This window comes from Gymnoscopelus microlampas, assembly GCF_963454915.1.
Source record: "Gymnoscopelus microlampas genome assembly, chromosome: 20".
In the NCBI taxonomy this organism is placed as follows: domain Eukaryota; kingdom Metazoa; phylum Chordata; class Actinopteri; order Myctophiformes; family Myctophidae; genus Gymnoscopelus; species Gymnoscopelus microlampas.
The window spans coordinates 41,504,420-41,526,317 of record NC_139957.1 but is presented as its reverse complement, the minus strand read 5'-3'; the positions used below and the strand labels follow the sequence as shown (position 1 = coordinate 41,526,317).

General features: G+C 41.1%; 1 protein-coding gene across 1 annotated transcript in view; it reads right to left on the bottom strand.

Annotated features, from left to right (window-relative positions):
* Positions 1-21,898, bottom strand: part of crim1 (cysteine rich transmembrane BMP regulator 1 (chordin-like)) — a 238,981-nt gene that overhangs the window by 165,901 nt on the left and 51,182 nt on the right. The window contains exon 2 of the mRNA XM_084045810.1: positions 12,748-12,921. Within this exon, the coding sequence (XP_083901936.1) occupies positions 12,748-12,921 (174 nt within the window). The remainder of the gene's footprint in view (positions 1-12,747; positions 12,922-21,898) is intronic.

Sequence of the window (21,898 nt, the reverse complement as noted above, 5' to 3'; positions counted from 1 at the left end):
AGGAATGCGAAGTATTTCCTCCCGGTTTTGTTGAAAGCCGAGTGAGCGAGAGACAGTGTGAGCGGAGAGAGAGAGAGCGACACAGATGAGAAACAGACAGAGTACACATAAAAGCCTCATTTAGAGGTTAAAGCCAGCCGGATATATATACTGTATACTGTATAGCGGATCTACAAGCTGACACACAAAGCGTCACAGCTTGTAGATCGGCAATTTTCGGAGTAGTATAACTGTGGGGTTTTAACCCCTTAAGACCTGAATTTTTCAAACACTTTCAAGATTTTAGCATTGTAGATTTGAGCTCTATAACCATTATTTTATCCTTTGGGCTATTCAAAAATAGCAGATCTACAAGCTCATAGCGTATAGCTCAAAGCTCCAGCTTGTAGATCTGCTATTTTTGAAAAAAATCTTGAACTTGTGCAAATCTTTGAAAATATACATCTTTTTTTAAACAACATTTTTAACTAATATTTTGTTGAGATGGGGCGTTTTTTCGCGGCCAAATACATATCATTCTGGGGGTCCTTGATATGGAAAGAATATTTGAACTACAAATGTTCACTTTAAAAATGATATATATTCAAATATTTGCAACAAATTTTCACGATTTTTAGAAAAAAAAACAACAGCAGATCTACAAGTTCATATGAGCTTGTAGATCGGCTATTTTTGAATAGCCAAAGAAATCTAAAGAAAATGACAACGATGCGTTCTCGGTCTCAATGTGTTAAAGACCGTCACAGATGAAGAGACAGATTGAGTTGCAGAGTTGTGCAGAGATGAGGAGGAGGAGGAGGCAGGGAGTCACGCTCACACAGTGACAACAATGACAAACATTGATCAGCCTTCATCGTCTCATTGTGTCCGTCTCTCTCAGTGCTCTGTCACTGTTCCACTCAACCACAGGACGGCCTTATTACTCTGAGATAAAATCAATTCACGTACCAATCGCAATTCTTATTATCAACGATTCAAAATCCATTCACAATATCCAAATATCGATTTCTTTATTTTTTGGCAAGTTAAAGTTACAGGGTTTTTATTCTGTGGTGTTTGTGATATTAAATGTAAGCTTACCATAACCACAGTAAACATTATCATGTCTTCACAGTCATATTCAAGGGCTTTTTTTTAACCCATTAAGACCTGAGGCCGATTCTACACATGTCTCCTCTAAATCCCAACAGTATTCTGAAAAACTTTATCAACAGTTTGCAAAAGAAAAGCACAGCGCAACTGCTGCTGCTGCTGTTGACAATTTATCATCTACATCCATTTTAATGAGAGAGATCAAAGCTAAAAAGGTGTGGCAAATGCATTCAAATAGCCTAGTGAAATTGGACGATCTACAAGCTCACGAGGGGTGTGAGCTTGCCTTGTAGATCTGCTCGTGGCTTTAATAGCTGCACTAATGATGCCCAAATAACTAATACTCCAGGCTGAAAGAGTTTAAAGTGACTGTATGTGTATAGATAAAGATCTGTTTAAGTGCTTTTAAGTGTTTTTAAGATAACTGATTCAGTGTATATTTATCAAATAAGAGATGGAGTGCTAAAACAAATTAAAACCGAAAATTGCGCGTGCATATGTACGTGAACCTCCCGCAAATGATTTTCTCCAGGGTTGTCTGCAGACAGTAGGAAAGCTGAGAGAGAGACAGCGTAGGAGAGACAGACAGACTCAGAGGGAGACAGCGTAGAAGATGCACAGATCAGGAGGTACATGAGTTTATAAACACAGTGGTGCTCAAAGCGCGGTCCAGGGACCCCCAGGGTTACGTGAGAGGGTTCCACATAACGCGTACAGGTCTGTAACTCTAAGAGGTAAAGTCCAGAGTTATGGAGGTCCTTAAAGTTGTTATAAAACGTTATAAACACTAAAACACCATCTCTGGGCACATAAAGAATCATATTTTTGTGTCCATTCCCCCCCCTTAGAGAGCCACTGTTAATACAACAACAGTTTTATGTAATAGTTACTAGACTGCCATGACAACACAGGAGCCCGGACATTGCCCGCATTCCAAGCATTGTTTCTGTGTGGACTCGTCTGGAGCCGACACACACACACACACACACACACACACACACACACACACACACACACACACACACACACACACACACACACACACACACACACACACACACACACACACACACACACACACACACACACAGAGAGAGGAAGTTGCATAGGAAGTTGCATAGGAAGTTTAAAGTGTTATTCAATTGCATGTCATTAAACAACCATTTAATCCACTAAAACCGGGAACACATCTGTGTGTAACCACTTGAACCATTATGTTATACTTTGGGCCAGGGGTCTTCAACGTTTTCAGGCCAAGGACCCCCTAGCTGAGAGAAAGATGAAGCAGGGACCCCCTCTATAATTGTATAGAATTGTGTTTCAGATTAAACTTTTTTGTTTACTTAGTCTGCTCTTTTTACCCTCTACACCTCTACAGCCGATCTACAAGCTCGGCTAAAAGTTCTCCTCAGAAAAGGGATGCTAGGGTTCAAGTGGTTAATGTAAAAAAATAATAATCATAGCACACAAAGTTTTGGCGGACCCCCTGTAGTAACTCTGAGGACCCCCTAGGGGTCCCGGACCCCCTGTTGAAGACCCCTGCTTTGGGCTATTAAAAAATAGCAGATCTACAAGTTGCAGATCTGCTATTTTTTTTGAAATCTTGAACATTTGTGCAAATCTCTGAATATATATATATATATATATATATATATTTTCAAAGCAAACATTTTTAACTCAAATCGTTGCTTATGCGGCCCCTGGAACAAAATATTTGACACATGTCCGGTAAAAAAAAAAATATATATATATATATATATATATATATATATATATATATATATATATATATATATATATATATATATATATATTCAAAGATTTGCACACATTTTCAAGATTTTTCAAAAATAGCAGATCTACAAGCTCGTAGCGCAGCACTCGGTGCCGCGCTACGAGCTTGTAGATCTATAACACAGATTGATGTTTGATGTACTTTATTTAGTAAGACATGAGATGCGTTCCCGGATTGAAAGGGTTAACATCTTTGCGCTGCCATTCACAGGTTGCTTTATAAAAGTTAAACTAAGTGTCAAATTAATCCGTGTCAAATCACCTCAAGAGACTAATTAACACTAAAGCTTTATGACAAGTAGAGAAAAGTTCACATCTTGACGTACTGGTAATTATACATAACACTGCAGTCAAGTGTTTTATTTACTTGTGAAAATGCCAAGTTTGCTGGAATAGTTTTTTTTAAAACTATCACTTAGTATCATAAAGTCAACAAAAGACACGGTCGCCACGAGAGCTGTTCTACTGCACTTGATCCAATTAACCTGCCTCCGCCGGTTGTAAATAAACTCCTGATGGAAATGATAAGACAAATGTGTGGAGGATTATGTGGAGAGATAACAAGCATACAGACAAGAGTCATTTAATTGGGTATTATCTGAACACCGGGTTTATACATTAGCAAAGCAGCATCACTGAACTTGTGGTTCCCAAACTTTTTATTGTATTTTAAATGACCCCCTTTTTAAATTAAAGGAATGGACGGATGTGATGTCATCCCAAAAGAAAATAGGATTAGGATGTATATATGATACAGGGATATTGGAAAACCAGGGAAATTGAAAAAGGAGCGCTCGTTTTCACCCCCCCCAAGGCAATTCTGTAGAACCAACTAGAGGGCAATGCAAGCCACACTAGACTAGAGCCCCCCAACACACACACACACACGCGCGTGCGCACACATGCACACGCACACACGCACACATGTGTGTCGTGGATAGTAACCCATGAAAAGATCTATTCTCCCCCTATCGGTTTACAACTCGGACGGCGCTGATTCGACTCCGTCATGGACAATAACTATTATCACGTGTGCGTGTGAACGCGTGTTCAGCGTTCCCCTAGCGTAGCTTCCTGGTTGCTATATGGGGGGAACAACAAAACCCAGGTTGAGACGGGGGTCCGCCGCCAAATACATATAATGTTGGGGGTCTTTGACATGAAAAAGTTTGAGAACCACTGCATTAGATGACAAGACAGTTCTATTCCTCTCCCCTCCCCTCATATTTGATATATTAATATCAAACCACTGAAACATATCAACAAAGAGCGTGTGACTAAAGGACTACGTCTCTATCCATGGGAACACAGTTCCTACAAAGACACCGTTTTGGACCGTTACTTTTATATGATCAAGTAGGGCTTTAGTTTACCCAAAAACAACACAAAGGTTAGAATCTGGAGATAAGAGGTTTCCTCTCCGACGACAGCAGTGACACGTACATCTATATGTGTGTGTGTATGTACTGTACGGTACTGTGCATGTATATTTATAAATCAAACCTACCACACTAGCTATAGGAGTCTAGCAGACACTTTACATCTTCAAGATTGCTTTCTTGACAACCTGCAGAGAAATGATGACCCCCCCCTTAACCCTTTAAGACCTGAAGCAAAATTCTACAAAATGTCTTCTAAATCCCAACAGAATTCTGAAAAACTTATGTTTCTATATCAGTGGTGCTCAAACTTTTTCATGTCATGAACCCCCAAAATGATGTGCTTTTGGCCTCAGACCCCTCTCTCAAAATATGTTGTTCCAGGGACCCCCCCCCCCCCAGAAGCAAAGATTTCAGTTAAAAATGTTTGCTTTAAAATAATATATATATATTGAAAGATTTGCACATTATTTTCACGATTTTTCAAAAATAGCAGATCTACAAGCTCGTAGCGCGGCACTCGGTGCCGCGCTACGAGCTTGTATATATGCTATTTTTGTATAGCCAAAGTGTAAAATAATGCGTTTCAGCTGAAATCAAAAAATGACACATATGCGTTCCAGGTCTCAATGGGTTAACACCCCCCCCCCCCCCCCAACACACAACCCCCCCCCCCAAATCACCCCAGACCTGAGAGGAGTTGACAAACATCCATCCATCGTGTACGCTGTGACAGGACTCCACCATTCAACCTTCCATGTTTCATCAATAAAAATGAACACGCGCTGCTCTCCTCCACCGAGGAGAAATGTTATTTATGGAAAACAAGACCTAGCATCTAAAAGAGTCTGAGCTGTTAACCCAGAGAGACCGGGGAGGGGGAACGCGTGCCGTGTAATTTTTGTTTAGATTTGTAGTCATATTTTATATTTTGGGTTATTAAAAAAATAGCAGATATACAAGCTCGTAGCGTGGCACTCGAAGAAAAAAAAAACGAAAAAAAAAAACGTGAAAATGTGTGTACAATCTGGGGGAGAGGAGGGGGGTCCCTGAAACGAAAACTATTTTGAGTTGGGGGGGGGGGGGGGGGGGGTCCGCGGCCAAATACATATAATTTTGGGGGTCCTTGACATGAAAAAGTTTTGTTCCAGGGACCCCCAGAAGCAAAGATTTGAGTTAAAAAAAAAAATATATATATATGTATATATATATTCAAAGATTTGCAAAAATGTTCAATATTTTAAAAAAAACAGATCTACAAGCTCATATGAGCTTGTAGATCTGCTATTTTTGAATAGCCAAAGTCTAACATAATGGTCATAGGCTAGAGCTAAACATCTGAAATGACACGGATGCCTTCCAGGATTGAATGGGTTAAGACTATCAGACGACCTTTAACCAGGCGGCTCAGCAGAAGGTATAAAACAATGCTTTATTGTTATTTAAATCATAATCACCGTCTAGAAAACACAAGGAAACGTTGTGTAAGAAAACAAGGGATGATCAAACAATAGCCTAGTGGATGTGCATAGCTTTTTCTTTTCTTCACACAATCAAAGGAAAACAAAGAGACAAGGATGGGTGACAGAAGTGAAGGCTACAGAACAGACACACACATACTTGAACACACACACACCCACCCACACACACACACACACTGGCACATGTAGACACACAGTGATACACACTCTCCGAACACATATAGACACACACACTCTCCGAACACACATAGACACACACACACACACACACACACACTCTCCGAACACACACAGACACACAGAGTGACATATGCACACGCTCCAAAACACACACATAGTGACATAAACTAGCCGGAAGTGCTGTATCATTCCAGGCCATTTTCAGTTGCTCTCTCTCTCTCTCTCTTTCTCTCCCCCCTGCACGCACGCACGCACGCACGCACGCACGCACGCACGCACGCACGCACACGCACACACACACACACACACACACACACACACACACACACACACACACACAGGCTGTCAACTTTCCTCAGAAATGATATCCGAATATTGGTCTTAAACATTTGCAGATATTCGAATATTATTGTTATTATTATTGTTATAAAAAAATATATATATATTTTTTTTCAAAATGTAGTGCTCGGATCCAATAAAACATTGTGTTTGTTTTTATAACTTCATACATTGTTTTTTTTTGTATTGTCCCTGTCAAATAGACATAAAATTCAGAATCTAAATTTGAATACCAATTTTCATATTCGAATATTCATATATACGAATATTCGTTTGACAGCCCTAACACACACACACACACACACACACACACACACACACACACACACACACACACACACACACACACACACACACACACGTTCGACAGAGCGCAGTGCTTCAGTCACAGTGTCTGTCCCTCACAAAGACTTTGATCGATGGCACTCTTTGTACATCTGTACTAAATGAATCAGTAATACATATGAAAAATACAATACAACGCAATACATATCAGTACAAATAAACCTCAGTATGGGGATGGGGGGGCCAGAGGATGCTATTACCAAGGTGTTCAAAATGTGTCAAAACTAATCCCATTTCTATGTTAACTCTCTGGCTGCCAAGAATGACTTATAACGACTTTTTGAAGAAAAACAAATAATTTAAAAAATAAAAAGGTTCAGAACCCAATATATCATGATCTGAAGATTTGCTGCTCCATTCACTTCTTGGTTAACTTATTACTTAAAAAAGGCTGTATCTCGGCCCCTGTATACTTTTTTTTTTACTATGTTTTTTTTTTTGCCCAGACATGTTATTTTCAAAGGCAGACAATTAATGTCAATTAATGTGACCTCGTTGACATTTTGTGAAACCACACAGTGAAACCCTCAGTGATTAGCAACCATCAGGGGATCGATTATACTGGAGATAAATATTCTGTGACTACTTGAAAAAGAAAATCGAAAAATCGCTGGTAAGTAAGAGAGTTAAGGTCAGCCATTGCTTTAACCCATTAAGACCTGGAACTGTGTCATTTTTAGATTTGAGCTAAAAAGCATTATTTTACACTTTGGGCTATTCAAAAATAGCAGATCTACAAGCTCGTAGCGCGGCACTCGGTGCCGCGCTACGAGCTTGTAATCTGCTATTTTTGAAAAATCGTGAAAATGTGTGCAAATCGTTGAATATATATATTTTTAAAGCGAACATTTTTAACTCAAATCGTTGCTTCTGGGGGGTCTCTGGAACAAGGTATTTTGATGGGGGTCTGCGGCCAAATACATATACTTTTGGCGGTCCTTGACATGAAAAAGATTGAGCAGCACTGATATAGAAACATAGGTTTTTCAGAATACTGTTGAGATTTAGGAGACATGTAGAATCGGCTTCAGGTCTCAATGGGTTAAGGTTAGTTTTGGGTTTTGGGTAGGGAGTGCAGATCTCATAATGGGTTTTGGTGGGTCATTCCACATGCTGGTGGCAGCATGCATGGTAGAATGCATTTTTCTGATTTTGTTTGGGGTGGAACTAGGTCAAGTCAGTGAGCTCTTTCTGATGTTTCTGCCCCCATGGGCATCACTCACTCACTCTAGAGAAGTGTCTGACAGGTGCCTGGGCACTGATCCCCTGAGAATCTTAACCCATGAAGACCGGGGGGGGGGGGGGGGGGGACGCGTATACTGTGTCATTTTAGGATTTTATTTGGGCTATTCAAAAATAGCAGATCTACAAGCTCATAGCGCGGCACCGAGTGCCGCGCTACGAGCTTGTAGATCTGCTATTTATTTATGTTTTATCGTGAAAATGTGTTTAAATCTTTGAATATATCTTTTTGAAAGCGATTTGTAACTGTCAAATGTCTCAACAAATGTCTTAATTTTTCTGAAAAAAAACTACTGCTGCCATATGAGTGGTGCTCAAAGCTTTTCTTGTCAAGGACCCCCCAAAAATGATATGTTTCTGGCTGCCGATCCCCATCAAAATATGATCTTACAGGGACCCCCCTCCCAGAAGCAAAGATTTGGGTTACAAATGTTGTTTAAAAAATATATATATATATTCAAAGATTTGCACAAATGTTTACGATTTTTCAAAAATAGCAGATCTACAAGCTTGTAGATATGCTATTTTTGAATAGCCAAAGAAATCTAAAGTGACACAGATGCGTTCCCGGTCTTAAAGGCTTAAAGAGCAGACCCATTGAGAGACGTTTGCACTCTCTGTCTTCGACCTTGAGCCTCAACCCAGAGACTATAGCAAAGTGAGCAGAGGAGAAGGAGGAGGTGAGTCCTGGGTGGTGGTGGTGGTGAGGCCTTTATAGCAGTATATATAGTCTGTAAGCCTTCATGTCTACATCACAGAGAACTACATCACACACACACACGGTCACAGAGAAGTCACATTGTGAGCCATGTCCACAGAGATAAGACACCTGCCAGAGAGAGGGAACGACAACATGGACGACACGCCAAAATGAACCCAAACAGATAGAGATATAGAGCATGTTGAACGTGAGCTTCCAGTTACACCTGCTGACAACATGTATGTTGTTATCTGTATGTCATCCAGATAAGAACACACACACACACATGTGTCAATGCAAGGCGCACGCACGCACGCACGCACGCACGCACGCACGCACGCACGCACGCACGCACGCACACACACAGTACGTGTTGTGATCAGATCTCAGATCTCATCACCTTTGGTTGAAAATGTCATCATGGAGGATAGAGAAACTGCTGGTGACGACATAGACTACTATGTATTGACTTTGACTACTTGTCCTTTTCCCTTATGTTGGGCATGTTGTTTATAGACACAAAACCTTCCAAAATGGTCCAAAAATAGTGAATCTGTGACTGCTGCTGGAGAAAAGTGCTACATGTCGCCAGTTGAGAAACAGTAGAAAATAGTATGTAGATATGTATCGTTTTGGGGGAAAACAATATTGTTTTGAAAAAAAAAAAACGTTTTTTTTTTTTTACACAATCATTATAATCAGGCATGCAAACAGCCCCGAGGTGAAAAGGGTGACAACGTGTTGTTTTTTTTTCGGGTCAGGTGTCACACTATTGCCCTATTTAGATTCAAAACGGCTATTGTAGTTGAAAAGTTTGCATGTCTGAATAATGCAAAAACAGAATTATTTGTTTGCATTTCCTTTTTTTCTCCCCCATATATTTTCATAATAAAAAAAAGTGCGTATCGTATCGATATCGTATCGAAGTTGTGAGCCAAATATCGTATCGTATCGTTTGGTGAAATTAGTGTATCGGCACACCCCTAAATAGCGAAATAAAGTTTCGTTTTTTCTTCTTCATATTAACACAGTTCGAATGTAAATGAATAAATATTTGGTTTATTTTCTGTGTTTTTGTATAGTATAAAATAGGGCGTAACTTGAACCCTATAGCAACACTATGCTGGGGGTGAACATTTGCAGAAAATGGAACATCTCATATCTCAATCTCACACAGCTACTGTATATACAGTAAAACAGGAAAGACTCTTCTGATACACCAGTGAGACTCAAAGTGTGGTCCATGCAGGGACCCTCAGAGGGTTCCTTGAGGGGGGGTTCCAAATAATGGCCCCTTAAGGGTGTGTAACTCTAGTTTCTTACGGGTCCATTTGGTTCCATGTGTACACTCTCAGAGGTATGGGGGGGGGGTCCTTGGAATTAAAACATTGTAAGAACCACTGCCACGTGCTACCCTAAATGGAACGGATCCAGTGTTGCCAGATTATGTGAGAGAAACAAGCAACCAGGTCTAGGAAAAAAACAGCCCAAAAGAAGCGACTATGGGGTCACACGAGCGCTTTAACATAATACAGTACATCAGCTATTTGAAAATAGCAGATCTACAAGCTCACAACGCGTCGCGATGCGACGCGTTGTGAGCTTGTAGATCGGCTATTTTCAAATAAAAAATCTTGCGGGGAAATTATAATAAGCAGACCTGGCAACCCTGAACGGACCCGTCATTGTAATCATTGGGTAACACCTGTGAAGGAAGTAATGAGGAAGGGGCACACATTTATTTTCCAATATGGCTGCAATTGAGAGCCAATTAAGCCAACTTTGACATAAATGTTCAGCGTAACAACCAAACATGATCCGTTCACTCCCCTTTCCTCTCAACGGTTGAGTTAGCACAGCGCTGAGCTTCAGTGACAGATGCTACAGACACGACACCGCGCCACAAAATGACTGAATATGGTGGGTTGGTGTTGTTGCCTCATGCTGAGCAGAGCCACAGGAGATAATAAATACCTTCTTGGCAAACGGCAGCGCTGGTACAGACTGTACGATAACTGTACTGACGTAATAGACAGACACACACACACACACACACACACACACACACACACACACACACGCACACGCACACACGCGCGCGCACGCGCCAACCTCCCCCCACACCCACACACTGTTCCTTGTTTTGCTTTAGTGCGTCTGAAAACAAAGTGAGATGCCTCGGAAACGCATAAAAGGCAAATAAAAATGTTACTTTTCAGGATTCCATTAAAAAAAATAGCAAAAAATAAAATCTTGGATTCCAATTCAAAAATAGCCGATCTACAAGCTCTAAACGTGTCGCGCTGCGACGCGTTTTGAGCTTGTAGATCGGCTATTTTTTACTACTTTTGTGTGACATAGAATGGCGAAAAAAGTAAAAATACGGAGAGACAGTATATGTAATTCTGATAATCGGCTGGTTGTTTGGAACCGGACTCCGGAGCCGCTGTGGGGCTTCACTGGGTTGTAACGCCAGCTACTCGTCCTTGGATCGGTGATCTATGTTCAGGTGAACTAATCCTGCTTGTATCGATGCTGGTTACTCTGGAAGGATTAAGACTGCTGCTAGTGCCGATGATGAGACAGAGCCTTTAACCATGGCATCCAAGCGTGCTTTACAGTGCACTACAGTGATGTCAGGTAGTCTCAGGCATATCCATATAATGGAGCAGGCTATGCCAGTTATGCCCAAATCTGGGACTATGATGTCAGTCCTGGATGTTTTCGGTTATCTCCATATATAGAGTTTCTAGAAGGGGTGTTCTGATGTCAGAGCTAGGTATGTTTATTGTTTAGGAATCTCCCTTTCTAGAGATTCTATGCTGTCACACTTTCGTAGGTCAATTGTCTCCATTTATGGGGATCTCCATATATAGGGACATTGGTATCGAATAGGTCACTAAGGGTCGGAACTGAGTGGACCATTCATTCTCCTAAGCGAGTATGGGCGAGTATGCCCTGCATGTTCGTAACAGTATATATGCCATGTGGCCCTCTGGAGTGAGTGTGGAAATATAGTGGCCCCTCTCCATCATCAAAGTTAACCACCGCTGGTGTAAGGGGACCACAGAGGAGTCTATGACTTTACTGTGTTTTTTTTTCATCCTTGATTGTCTTTTTAACCTTCTTTGTATGTTGGTTGGATGCATAGACTGTATAAAATGAAAGGACGGCGCCACGCCATTGGTTTCTACAGACCGTAAATGAAGCCGATTGTTCAGGAGTGAGCAATCTGCCATCTTTAATATATACCAACGGGCACGTCTATTGCTTGAGACCAGACATGTGACCAGGGAACCGGAAAACAATCCCCAAAGAATGCTATTGGTTTAGGTAGCTCGTCAATCAAGAGCGGGGGGGCGGGGAATGAATGCTATTGGTTGTGTAGGTTGTCAATCAAATCATCCCGCCCCTCCCGGAGCATAACCTACTTTATCGTCAATTTTAGAATAAATGGGACCATAGTTTAGCAAAACTCATATCATGATGATTGAATGGAGACTTTAAACTAGCGACTGGAAGCATATAGTATTTATGATACCCCAGTTGGAGGCCCGTGGGCTGCAGCCCACCCTAGCCCAACGGTAAGTCCGGCCCTGACGACTACGATGACTGTTCGTCACCCAGACTATAGAAAATAGAAGTGGAGCTCTCCGTTAGTTTTTTTATACCGTGTGAAAAAAATGTGTTTTTCCCTATTCTGTCCGAAAATGACCGGGGGAAAAAAATGAGAACCGGAAATGGAATCTGCGTCATGAATCCGGAAGCCGGTGAGTCTGAAGGAATCAGAAACTGAAACTGATGATGAAAAATAAACAGAACAGCGCGATCACAGTAAAAAGTAAAAACTCGGGATTTCTCGTTCTGGCACTGAGGGCATTCAGAAAAAGACTCGGGATAACTCGGGGCTTGGCACTGAGAGAGTTACGGTAAGAAAATCTAGTCTAAAGTTTGTCAAAAACCCATCTGCTTACAATGAGAGAATATTCTTTCTGACACCTGCAGGCCACCATACAGGCCATTCATATGAACTGTCTCTCTTCCGTATCGGCTTCAATGTAAATATGTCAGGCTGGCCCCTTGGTTGCATGACATGAAATGAATCAAATCAGGACAGCCTGGCAGCTGTCCACACAGACAGACAGACAGACAGACAGACAGACAGACAGACAGACAGACAGACAGACAGACAGACCTTCTATGTGCTGCAGGGCTGTCTGGCAGCTGTCCAGCGAGGGGAACTGGAAGGGGTTGGTGCACGTCCGCAGGGCGTGGCACACGCAGCGGCCATCTTGGATGTTGCAGCCGGTCACCAGGTTCTCGCTGCAGGGTTCGAAGCCCAGCAGCTGGCCCGCCTCCCAGTCCTCGTCTATGAGCCAATGGGAACACAGAGAGAGACAGAGAGATGAATTAGGGTCTGCCAATAGCAACGCGCGGGATACAGAGACGAATAAGGTCACTTATGGTGATGGGCCGCATGAAATGATGCAAGAGGATCATTTTTATACGTTTATGACAGAGGTCTTCAACAGGGGGTCCTCAGAGTTACCAGTGGTGGATAAAGTACTCAAATGTTTTACTTAAGTATCAATACTGTAATGTAGAAATACTCTGTTACACGTTAAAGTACGGAACTCAAAATTGACTTGAGTAAAAGCACAAAAGTATTGGTATCCAAATGTACTTAAAGTATCAAAAGTAAAAGTACTAACATTTTTGAAAATAGCAGATCTACAAGCTCACGACGCGTTGTGAGCTTGTAGATCGGCTATTTTCAAATAGCCTATAGTATAAAATAGGGTTAAAGTGGTTAATGTATGTTTTATAATATCATAGTTTACATCTGAAAAGTAACTAGTAACTAAAGTTTTCAAATAAATGTAGTGGAGTAAAAGTACAATATTTGCCTCTGAGATGTAGTGGAGTAGAGGTAAAAGTATTGGAAATTGGAAATACTCAAGTAAAGTACAAATACCTCAAAATTGTACTTAAGGTCACCAGGTCATTTACTGAACTGTTTCTCAACTAGTGGACGATAACAATAAAATAAATAAAATACAAATCTTCACATTCCTACATTACTAAATGCATGGTCAGGGACCACATGCAATATCTTCACGGACCACCAGTGTGGTCCACGGACCACCAGTTGAAAACCCATGCATTAGAAGGTAACAGAGTAGGTAGGAGGTCTCCCTACTACTGTACATAACAGTCTCCTACTGTATAATAACGATAATACGATCAAAGCTCATTTGCACTTCAAAGAAACAGAGATGAATAGGATCTAATGCACCAGGCAAACACCAAGAATGAGGAAGTGGGAAGATGAACACATAACTAACAGAGAGATGTATTTGCTTTAGAAGAAAGACAAATAGAGGTTTGTTTGCGCTAATATTTTATTGGTGTGGTGTTTTATTTTTCTTACTGAGAGGGAGTCCCTTCTGATGGTGTATTTAGGCTTTAAGCCTGATCTGTCGTTGTATGACGGTGTAAAAATAGCACATCTATGAGCCGATCTCACCACACAAAGCTTCTAAATCGGCTATTTCCGGTGAGCAACACCGTCGAGCACGCAGTTCCATTCTGCTACCGGTAGGGTCAACTTTTCAAAACGTCTCATTTTAAGTCATTGACAAATATTTATATATATATGAAAAAGAAATGTATTGAAAATATTTTCAGATGGGGGGGTCCACCGACACGTACAATTGATTAATTTGGGGGTCCTTGACATGAAAATATTTGAGAACATTTGGAAGCAAGCCCCAGATAAGCAACAACTACACTAGAAACAAGTCCCCAAAAAAACCACAACCCTCAATTACCAAAAGGTACAAGTGACTTAACCCTTTAAGACCTGAGACCCGATTCTACAAATGTCTTCTAAATCCCAACAGTATTCTGAAAAAAAATGTATGTTTCTATAATCAGTGGTGCTAAAACTTTTTTCATGTCAAGGACCCCCAAATGTATATGTATTTGGCCGCGGACCCCTATCTAAGATATTTAGTTCCAGGGACCCCCAGAAGCAAAGAATATAGTTAAAAATGTTCGCTTTAAAACAATATATATTCAAAGATTTGCACACATTCTCATAATCTTTCAAAAATAGCAGATCTACAAGCTCATAGCGCGGCACTCGGTGCCGCGCTACGAGCTTGTATATCTGCTATTTTTTAATAGCCAAAGTGTAAAATAGTGCTTTTTAGCTCAAATCAAAAAAGTGACACAGACGCGTTCCAGGTTTTAACGGGTTAACAGAGGAAAAAAAAAAAAAAAAAGCCCAAAGTCACTTATATTATAATAAGCAGACATGGCACACCTGCAGCGGCTCCTACATTATAATAATGATGCATAAATAAGGCATTATTAAGTCTGACTCTAAGAGCTTGGACAGCCTCATCAGAAGGAAGGGGGCCGGGGAGCTTGGCTCATACACAATTCATCATATTCTGCCCAAAAAGAAAAGAGAAAGCAGTCTGCAGAGCCTGGTCCATCAAAGTGTGTCCACGTAGGTGTGGAATCTTCTTAACCCATTAAGACCTGGAACTGTGTCCTTTTTAGATTTGAGCTAAAAAGCATTATTTTACACTTTGGGCTATTCAAAAATAGCAGATCTACAAGCTCGTAGCGCGGCACCGAGAGAATATATATCTTTTTAAAGCGAACATTTTTAACTCAAATCGTTGCTTCTGGGGGGTCCCTGGAACAACATATTTTGATGGGGGTCCGCGGCCAAATACATATCATTTTGGGGGTCCTTGACATGAAAAAGATTGAGAACCACTGATATAGAAACATACGTTTTTCAGAATACTGTTGAGATTTAGGAGACATGTAGAATCGGCTTCAGGTCTCAATGGGTCAAAGGCGTAGGGAAAATTAATATGCACTAAATGTTTTATGAATGCCAAAAAAACAAGACCAGGAGACCTGGTTCTGCCAGACCCAGAATAAGTACTTTATAAGATCAGAGCACTAGACTACGTCGCGGCTAAGCCGGACGTCACATGACGTGTCAGCCTGTGTCTATGCCCATGTATGGACGAAAGGGGGAAAGACTTTTTTTGGCTGGGGCCGGAAGACAAAGTGACCATGCCCATGTATGGACGAAACGGGTACAAAGTCTCATGTAAGCCCGACCCCTTGGGTCTGGCAAAAAAGAAAAAATACCCTTACTTAAAGGGATATTTCACTTTCAAACATGTGTGTAACTTCAAACTCCATTTAACCATGATAGATGCATAGAAAACACCCGTCCTTGGTCCTGGTGACTGATATTGTCCTTCTAATGCGTGAGGGGGCCGTGATTTATCAATTACTTTTTACATTTTTTGGTTATATGTATTTTTTTGTTTATTTCATTTGAAAGTGAAATATCCCTTTAAGTAAAAATTGTGAGTACTTTTTATTTACTAGAGTATACTAGAGGCAGAACACTCATTTTGTAAATAGGTGTTGTATGTGTTTAGTTGATAGTAGCAGTAGTGGTAGATGGATAATATACAATATCGATGACTGCCATAACATATCTGTCCTGATAACTGTTGTAACCCACTTAAGCTAAACCCAAATAGCCAAATATAAGGATCCATTTAAGATAGAGTCTACAAGATACACTACACCACAAAGACACCCATGTACCTGTCAAACTATTTCAAAATCGTCAATGCCACAGAAATGTGGAACACCTACACCAACAGTTGTAAAGGAGTGTAAATCCCTACTCTCCTACAAAACTGCTCTAAAAGAGCACTTACAGGTGGGCTGCAATTCAAAACTGTCCCCTGTAAAAGTCAAAGACTAGTGGCCCTTTAACAGGACTGGTCCTCTACTAAACTGATTGGACAAAATCACATTTTATTCACATAAACGGAGCTTTAAAGTAACAGCACTCCAAGTAAATGTACTTTTGGTTTGTACCGCCCACCACCACCGGCGGGAAAAAAAAAGAAAAATGGGCATATTGCCAAGTCATTCTCCAAGCTGGAATGAGACAGGATGAGAGGGAAGCCTGACACAGCATCTTTACTGTTAACCCACTTAGACCGGGAAACAATCTGTGAAATGTTTTAGATCTCTTGGGCTATTCAAAAATAGCAGATCTACAAGCTCATAGTGCGCTATGAGCTTGTAGATCTGTTATTTCAGAGAAAAAAAAAAGTGAACATATGTGCAAATCTTTGCATTTTTATATATATTTTTGTAATTCAAATCTTTGCTTTATGGGGGGATTCTACCAAATGTCTTCTAAATCCTAACAGTTTTTTTTAAAAACACGTATGTTGCTATAATCAGTCGTGCTCAAACTTTTGTCATGTCAAGAACCCCCCAAAATGACATGCATTTGGCTGTGGACCCCCCCCCATTTCAAAATATGTCGTTCCAGGGATCTCTAAACAAGCAAAGATTTGAGTAAAATGCGTTCCAGGTCTTAATGGGTTAAGATGAAGTGGTTGGACAAAACGAGCACGAGGCACTTTTAACCAGATCACGGCGGCTCCTGCCAAAAGCCATGGCAGCATGGTATAATGTACAACTTAACCCAGTAAGGCCGGGATACGCATCTGTGTGTCATTTTATAAGATTGCTGTGGCTATTCAAAAAAATAGCAGATCTACAAGCTCTACGAGCTTGTAGATCTGCTAATTTCTTTTTTAAATCGTGAAAATGTGTGCAAATCTTTAAACGTATGTGTTTTGGTTTTTTTAAAGCGAACATTTGCAGCTCAAATCTTGGGATGGGGGGTCCACGGCCAAATACATATTATTTTTGGGGGTCCTTGACATGAAAAGGTTTGATATATAGCAAAGTATGTAAAAAAAAAAAAAAAAAAAACAATAACTGGATTTAGAAGACATTTGTAGAATCCCCAGAAGCAAAGATTTGAGTTACAAATGTTCGCTTTAAAAATATATACATATATATATATTCAAAGATTTGCACATATTTTCAAGATTTTAAAAACAAATAGCAGATCTACAAACTGTATATCTGCTATTTTTGAATAGCCCAAAGACATCTTAAAATGACACAGATGCGTTGCAGGATTGGATGGGTTAACAAAAGGCAGGAGGTGATGGACACACAAGGTTGGACTCTGCATTGAGAGGTCAACGTTCTTCTGTGGCTAATGCTAATACTAATGTTGTCATCACTGTGATGAGTGTAGAGCAGGGGTCTTCAACAGGGGGTCCGGGACCCCTAGAGGGTCCTCAGAGTTGCTACAGGGGGTCCACCAAATCTCTGTGTGATAGGATCATTGTTTTTACATGAACCACTTGAACCCTGGCATCCCTATTCTAAGGACAACTTTAGCCGAAAATATCAGATCTACAAGCTCACAACGCCTCGCAGCACGAGGCGTTGTGAGCTTGTAGATCTGCTATTTTCGGCAAAGAGGAGAAAAAAGAGCAGACCAAGTACAGCGTGAAAGTTTACTAAGTATTGACGGTTTAAGTCGTTAAATGTCTGACCCCCTGTTGAAGAACCCTGCTGTAGTCTTACTCTCTCTCTTACGGTTCCGGTCTGTGGTTAGTCAGGATAAGAACCACCAAGACAAAGCAGAGCCGCAGAGTGTGTGGAGTGAGCTGCTCCCTTTGACTCTAACCCGTTACGACCGGGAACGCATCTGTGTGACCACTTAAACCATTACTTTATACTTTGGCTATTCAAAAATAGCAGATCTACAAGCTCATACATTTTTTTACTCAAATCTTTGCTTCTGGGGGGGATGTCCCAAATACATCTCTAAATCCTAACAGCAGGTTGCTATATCAGTGGTGCTCCGACTTTTCCATGTCAAGGACCACCCAAAATGATGTGTATTTGGCCGCGGCCCCTCATCTCAAAATATGTTGTTCCAGGGACCCCCCCAGAAGCAGTTAAAAATGTATCGCTTTAAAAACATATATAGCCAATTCAAAGATTTGCAAAAAAAAATCCAAAATCTACAAGCTCAGAGCGCAGCACTCTGTGCCGCACTATGAGCTTGTAGATCTGCTATTTTTTTGAATAGCCCAATTAAATCTAAAAATGACACAGATGCGTTCCCGGTCTTAATGGGTTAACTAACCACAGCTGCAGGGAAAGGTAGCTGAGCAGACTGCTGCTGCTGCTGAGACAGATGGATGCAACGTTGTGCTGGAAGCTCTCATCAGGGAGAAGCTGAACTCACTGAATCTCTGGCATCTATCTATCTATCTATCTATCTATCTATCTATCTATCTATCTATCTATCTATCTATCTATCTGCAGTGTAAACCTTGGATAAGATCAGGTAGGACAATGACTATGGATTTACCAGCTCCCCACGGGATGTCCAAATGCACTACTGTAACCTGTAGGGTTCCATCTATATAGTACTATCCTTTACCATTATTATATTGATTACTTGATTAATCGAATAATTGAGAATTACGTTTTTTCTCTTCAATATATACTTTTAAAAGATGTTTATGTTTCAACAAATCATTTAACCACTTAAAGGACGACTTCACCCGTCTTCATATAATAGGTCCTCACTAATACTCATGATAATATGGCACCATTTTTGTCTATTCACTCAGTGTCTCAGAGGAGGGCTGTGGACAGTTCAGAAACCCGTCTACCAGTGACATCATCGATGGGGAATCCAAGCTAATAGAAACTGCAGGCTTTCTATTCCTGGAAAGTTAGCATGCTATCAGAGCATGTGAGCGGAGCGGAGCGGGTGAAAATGCCGCTCCGCGCTCCAGGGGGCTGAAATGCCGCTCGCTATTCGCTCATGTTAAACCCCCCCGCGCTCCGCTCCCCGTCGCTCCTCGCTCACAGTGATTTGCGCAAATCTCGCTCCACGCTCCGCTCAAACCGGGTCGCTCAACAGTAAAAAAAAGAAAAGAAAAAGAAAGTAGAAATTCTAATGACATCTCGGTGCGCTGTGCACTGCGGATGTCTGTGTGTCTCTGAGTCCGTGCGACCGGGCATGCTCAAACATTCGGTGCGCGGCCCCCGCGAGGGCGGCCTGGAGCGGGAGGCGGTCCTCGCTCTGAGTAGCGCTCCAACCTTTTTATAACCAGCTCCGCGCTCACGTAAAAATCGCGTCGCTCCGCTCACCACTCCGCTCGCGCTCCGCTCACATGCTCTGCATGCTATAATAGAAGCCATTGTTCTTGCGTTAATAAAAATCTAAATAAAAACAATAAATCTTGAAGAAAAAAAAGAACCTTCCTAATGATGATGTCACTGGTAGACGGGTTTCTGAAGTGTCCGCAGCCCTCCTATGAGACACAGTCTGAGTAGAAAAAAAACATTTTATCTGGAGCATTTGATGAGGATCTATTATATGAAGATAGAAAATGGGTGAAGTTGTCCTTTAAGCACTCTTTTATATTTATTGTATTTATTTATTAAAATAAAAAATAAAAAGATAAATTAATAATGAATGAAATTAAAGATTGTCACCCAAAACAGGGATTGATTATTACATGTAAAGAAACACACTGCCCTCTCGCTGTATTTTGTTTTCACCGTGTGTGAGCTTTACGAGCTTGTAGATCTGATATTTTTGAAAAATCCCTGGCACCCCCCTTCGTCGATAGGGGTGGTCCGCGGCCAAATACATATCATGTTGGGGGGTCCTTGACATGAAAAAGTTTGAGAGCCACTGCTATACACTGCAGAGACTACAAGACATGGGACTGGCGTGGGTTAATTATTTCCCAACATGTGAGTCAGGCTTTTTCTGTTGAAATCTCATCAGTAAAGGATTGGGATCGTTAATCTTTATTTGTTATTGACAGTGACACCATTCTTTGAGACGGCCAGCGGATCGTTAAGTTTTGTTGGTATTGATACCATTCTGGAGACTTGCTTAACGACCCCAGTCTTTATTGACACCACTATCGATACTCTTCTATTATTGGCTGGAAAGATGAGACTGTAACTTTTTTCTATAACAGCAGTGGTATTTGCTTCTATTCATTAACCCATTAAGACCGGGAACGCATCTGTGTCACTTTAGATTTCTTTGGCTATTCAAAAATAGCAGATATACAAGCTCATAGCGCGGTACCGAGTGAATACATATAATTTTGGGGGTCCTTGACATGAAAAAGATTGAGCACCACTGATGTAGAAACATACGTTTTTCAAAAACCTGTTGAGATTTAGGTAATCTCTCAAGAACAGATTCCGACCTGCGGTGGAATCTGTCGGAGCGGTTCGTCCTAACCAGTGCGCATTGGCTAAAAGTGGGCGTGCCTTCAGATCAGGAAGTGGGCCGCGCTTTACCCAATCAAATGTAGTGGGCGGGATTCACGTGTCCATCCACCATGATCCACCCTCCCCCCCTCGAAACTAGCCGAAACTAATTTAACAATAGCGTCCTCGGAGCGGACAAAACCACGGAAAGATATTCACATTTTAAATTACTCTTTCATCATAGAAACAAGTGGGCTTATAACCAAAACCATCCATGTTCTCTGGGAGAAGTGGTGTTAGTGTTCCGTGTAGAAATATTGTTAGTGGGAATGAAAACATGGTCGCACCAACCGGAAGTGATGCGCTATAGGCAGACATGAAACCGGTGTTTCCCTGCGCTCTAGTCTAACATTATACTCCTGCCAGACTCCACAGAATATCAGAAAAGCAGAGGTCGCTGTTTTTCATTTTCTGTGGGGTCTGGCTACGCGAGACTAAGATTTAGGAGACATGTAGAATCGGCTTCAGGTCTCAATGGGTATATTGCCCAAGCCAGCCTACTGACAGATGAGTCAGTATGATACAACAGCAGTGACAACACAAACATGTGTTTGGGGAGAAATTAACTCATTGAGCGCCAGAAGGCGTCAAAGACGTCATGAAAAATAAATAAATAAATAAAATAAAATAAAAAAATAAGTTTTTTTTTTTTTTGGAAAAACATGTTCAGAACCCAAGATATGATGATTTGAAGATTTGCTGCTCCATCCACTCCTTGTTTAACCTATAACTCAAAAAGGCTGTATCTCGCTTCCTAAGCACTTTTTTTTTACAATGAATTTTGGCTGTGGCACTCAGAGCCAAAATTCAAAAATGAGCATGGCATCGAATGAGTTAATTGGCACGATGACAAACAAAGGGGGTAAAAAGCAAAAACTAAAAAGTGCAGTCCATTTTATTTATTGAGGAACAAAAAGGCAGTCCTAATTCCTGGTTGTATTTCCACCCTTGATGTGTTGGCCGACCTAGACAGTCTAGATATAGTGTCTGTTATCTGCTCTGGGGATCCTCGTGTGAAATGCCTTTCATTGTGAGCTGTCGTCCCCATCGGTGTTGCCAGACTTTGCGAGAGAAACAAGCGACCAGGTCTATAAGAACAA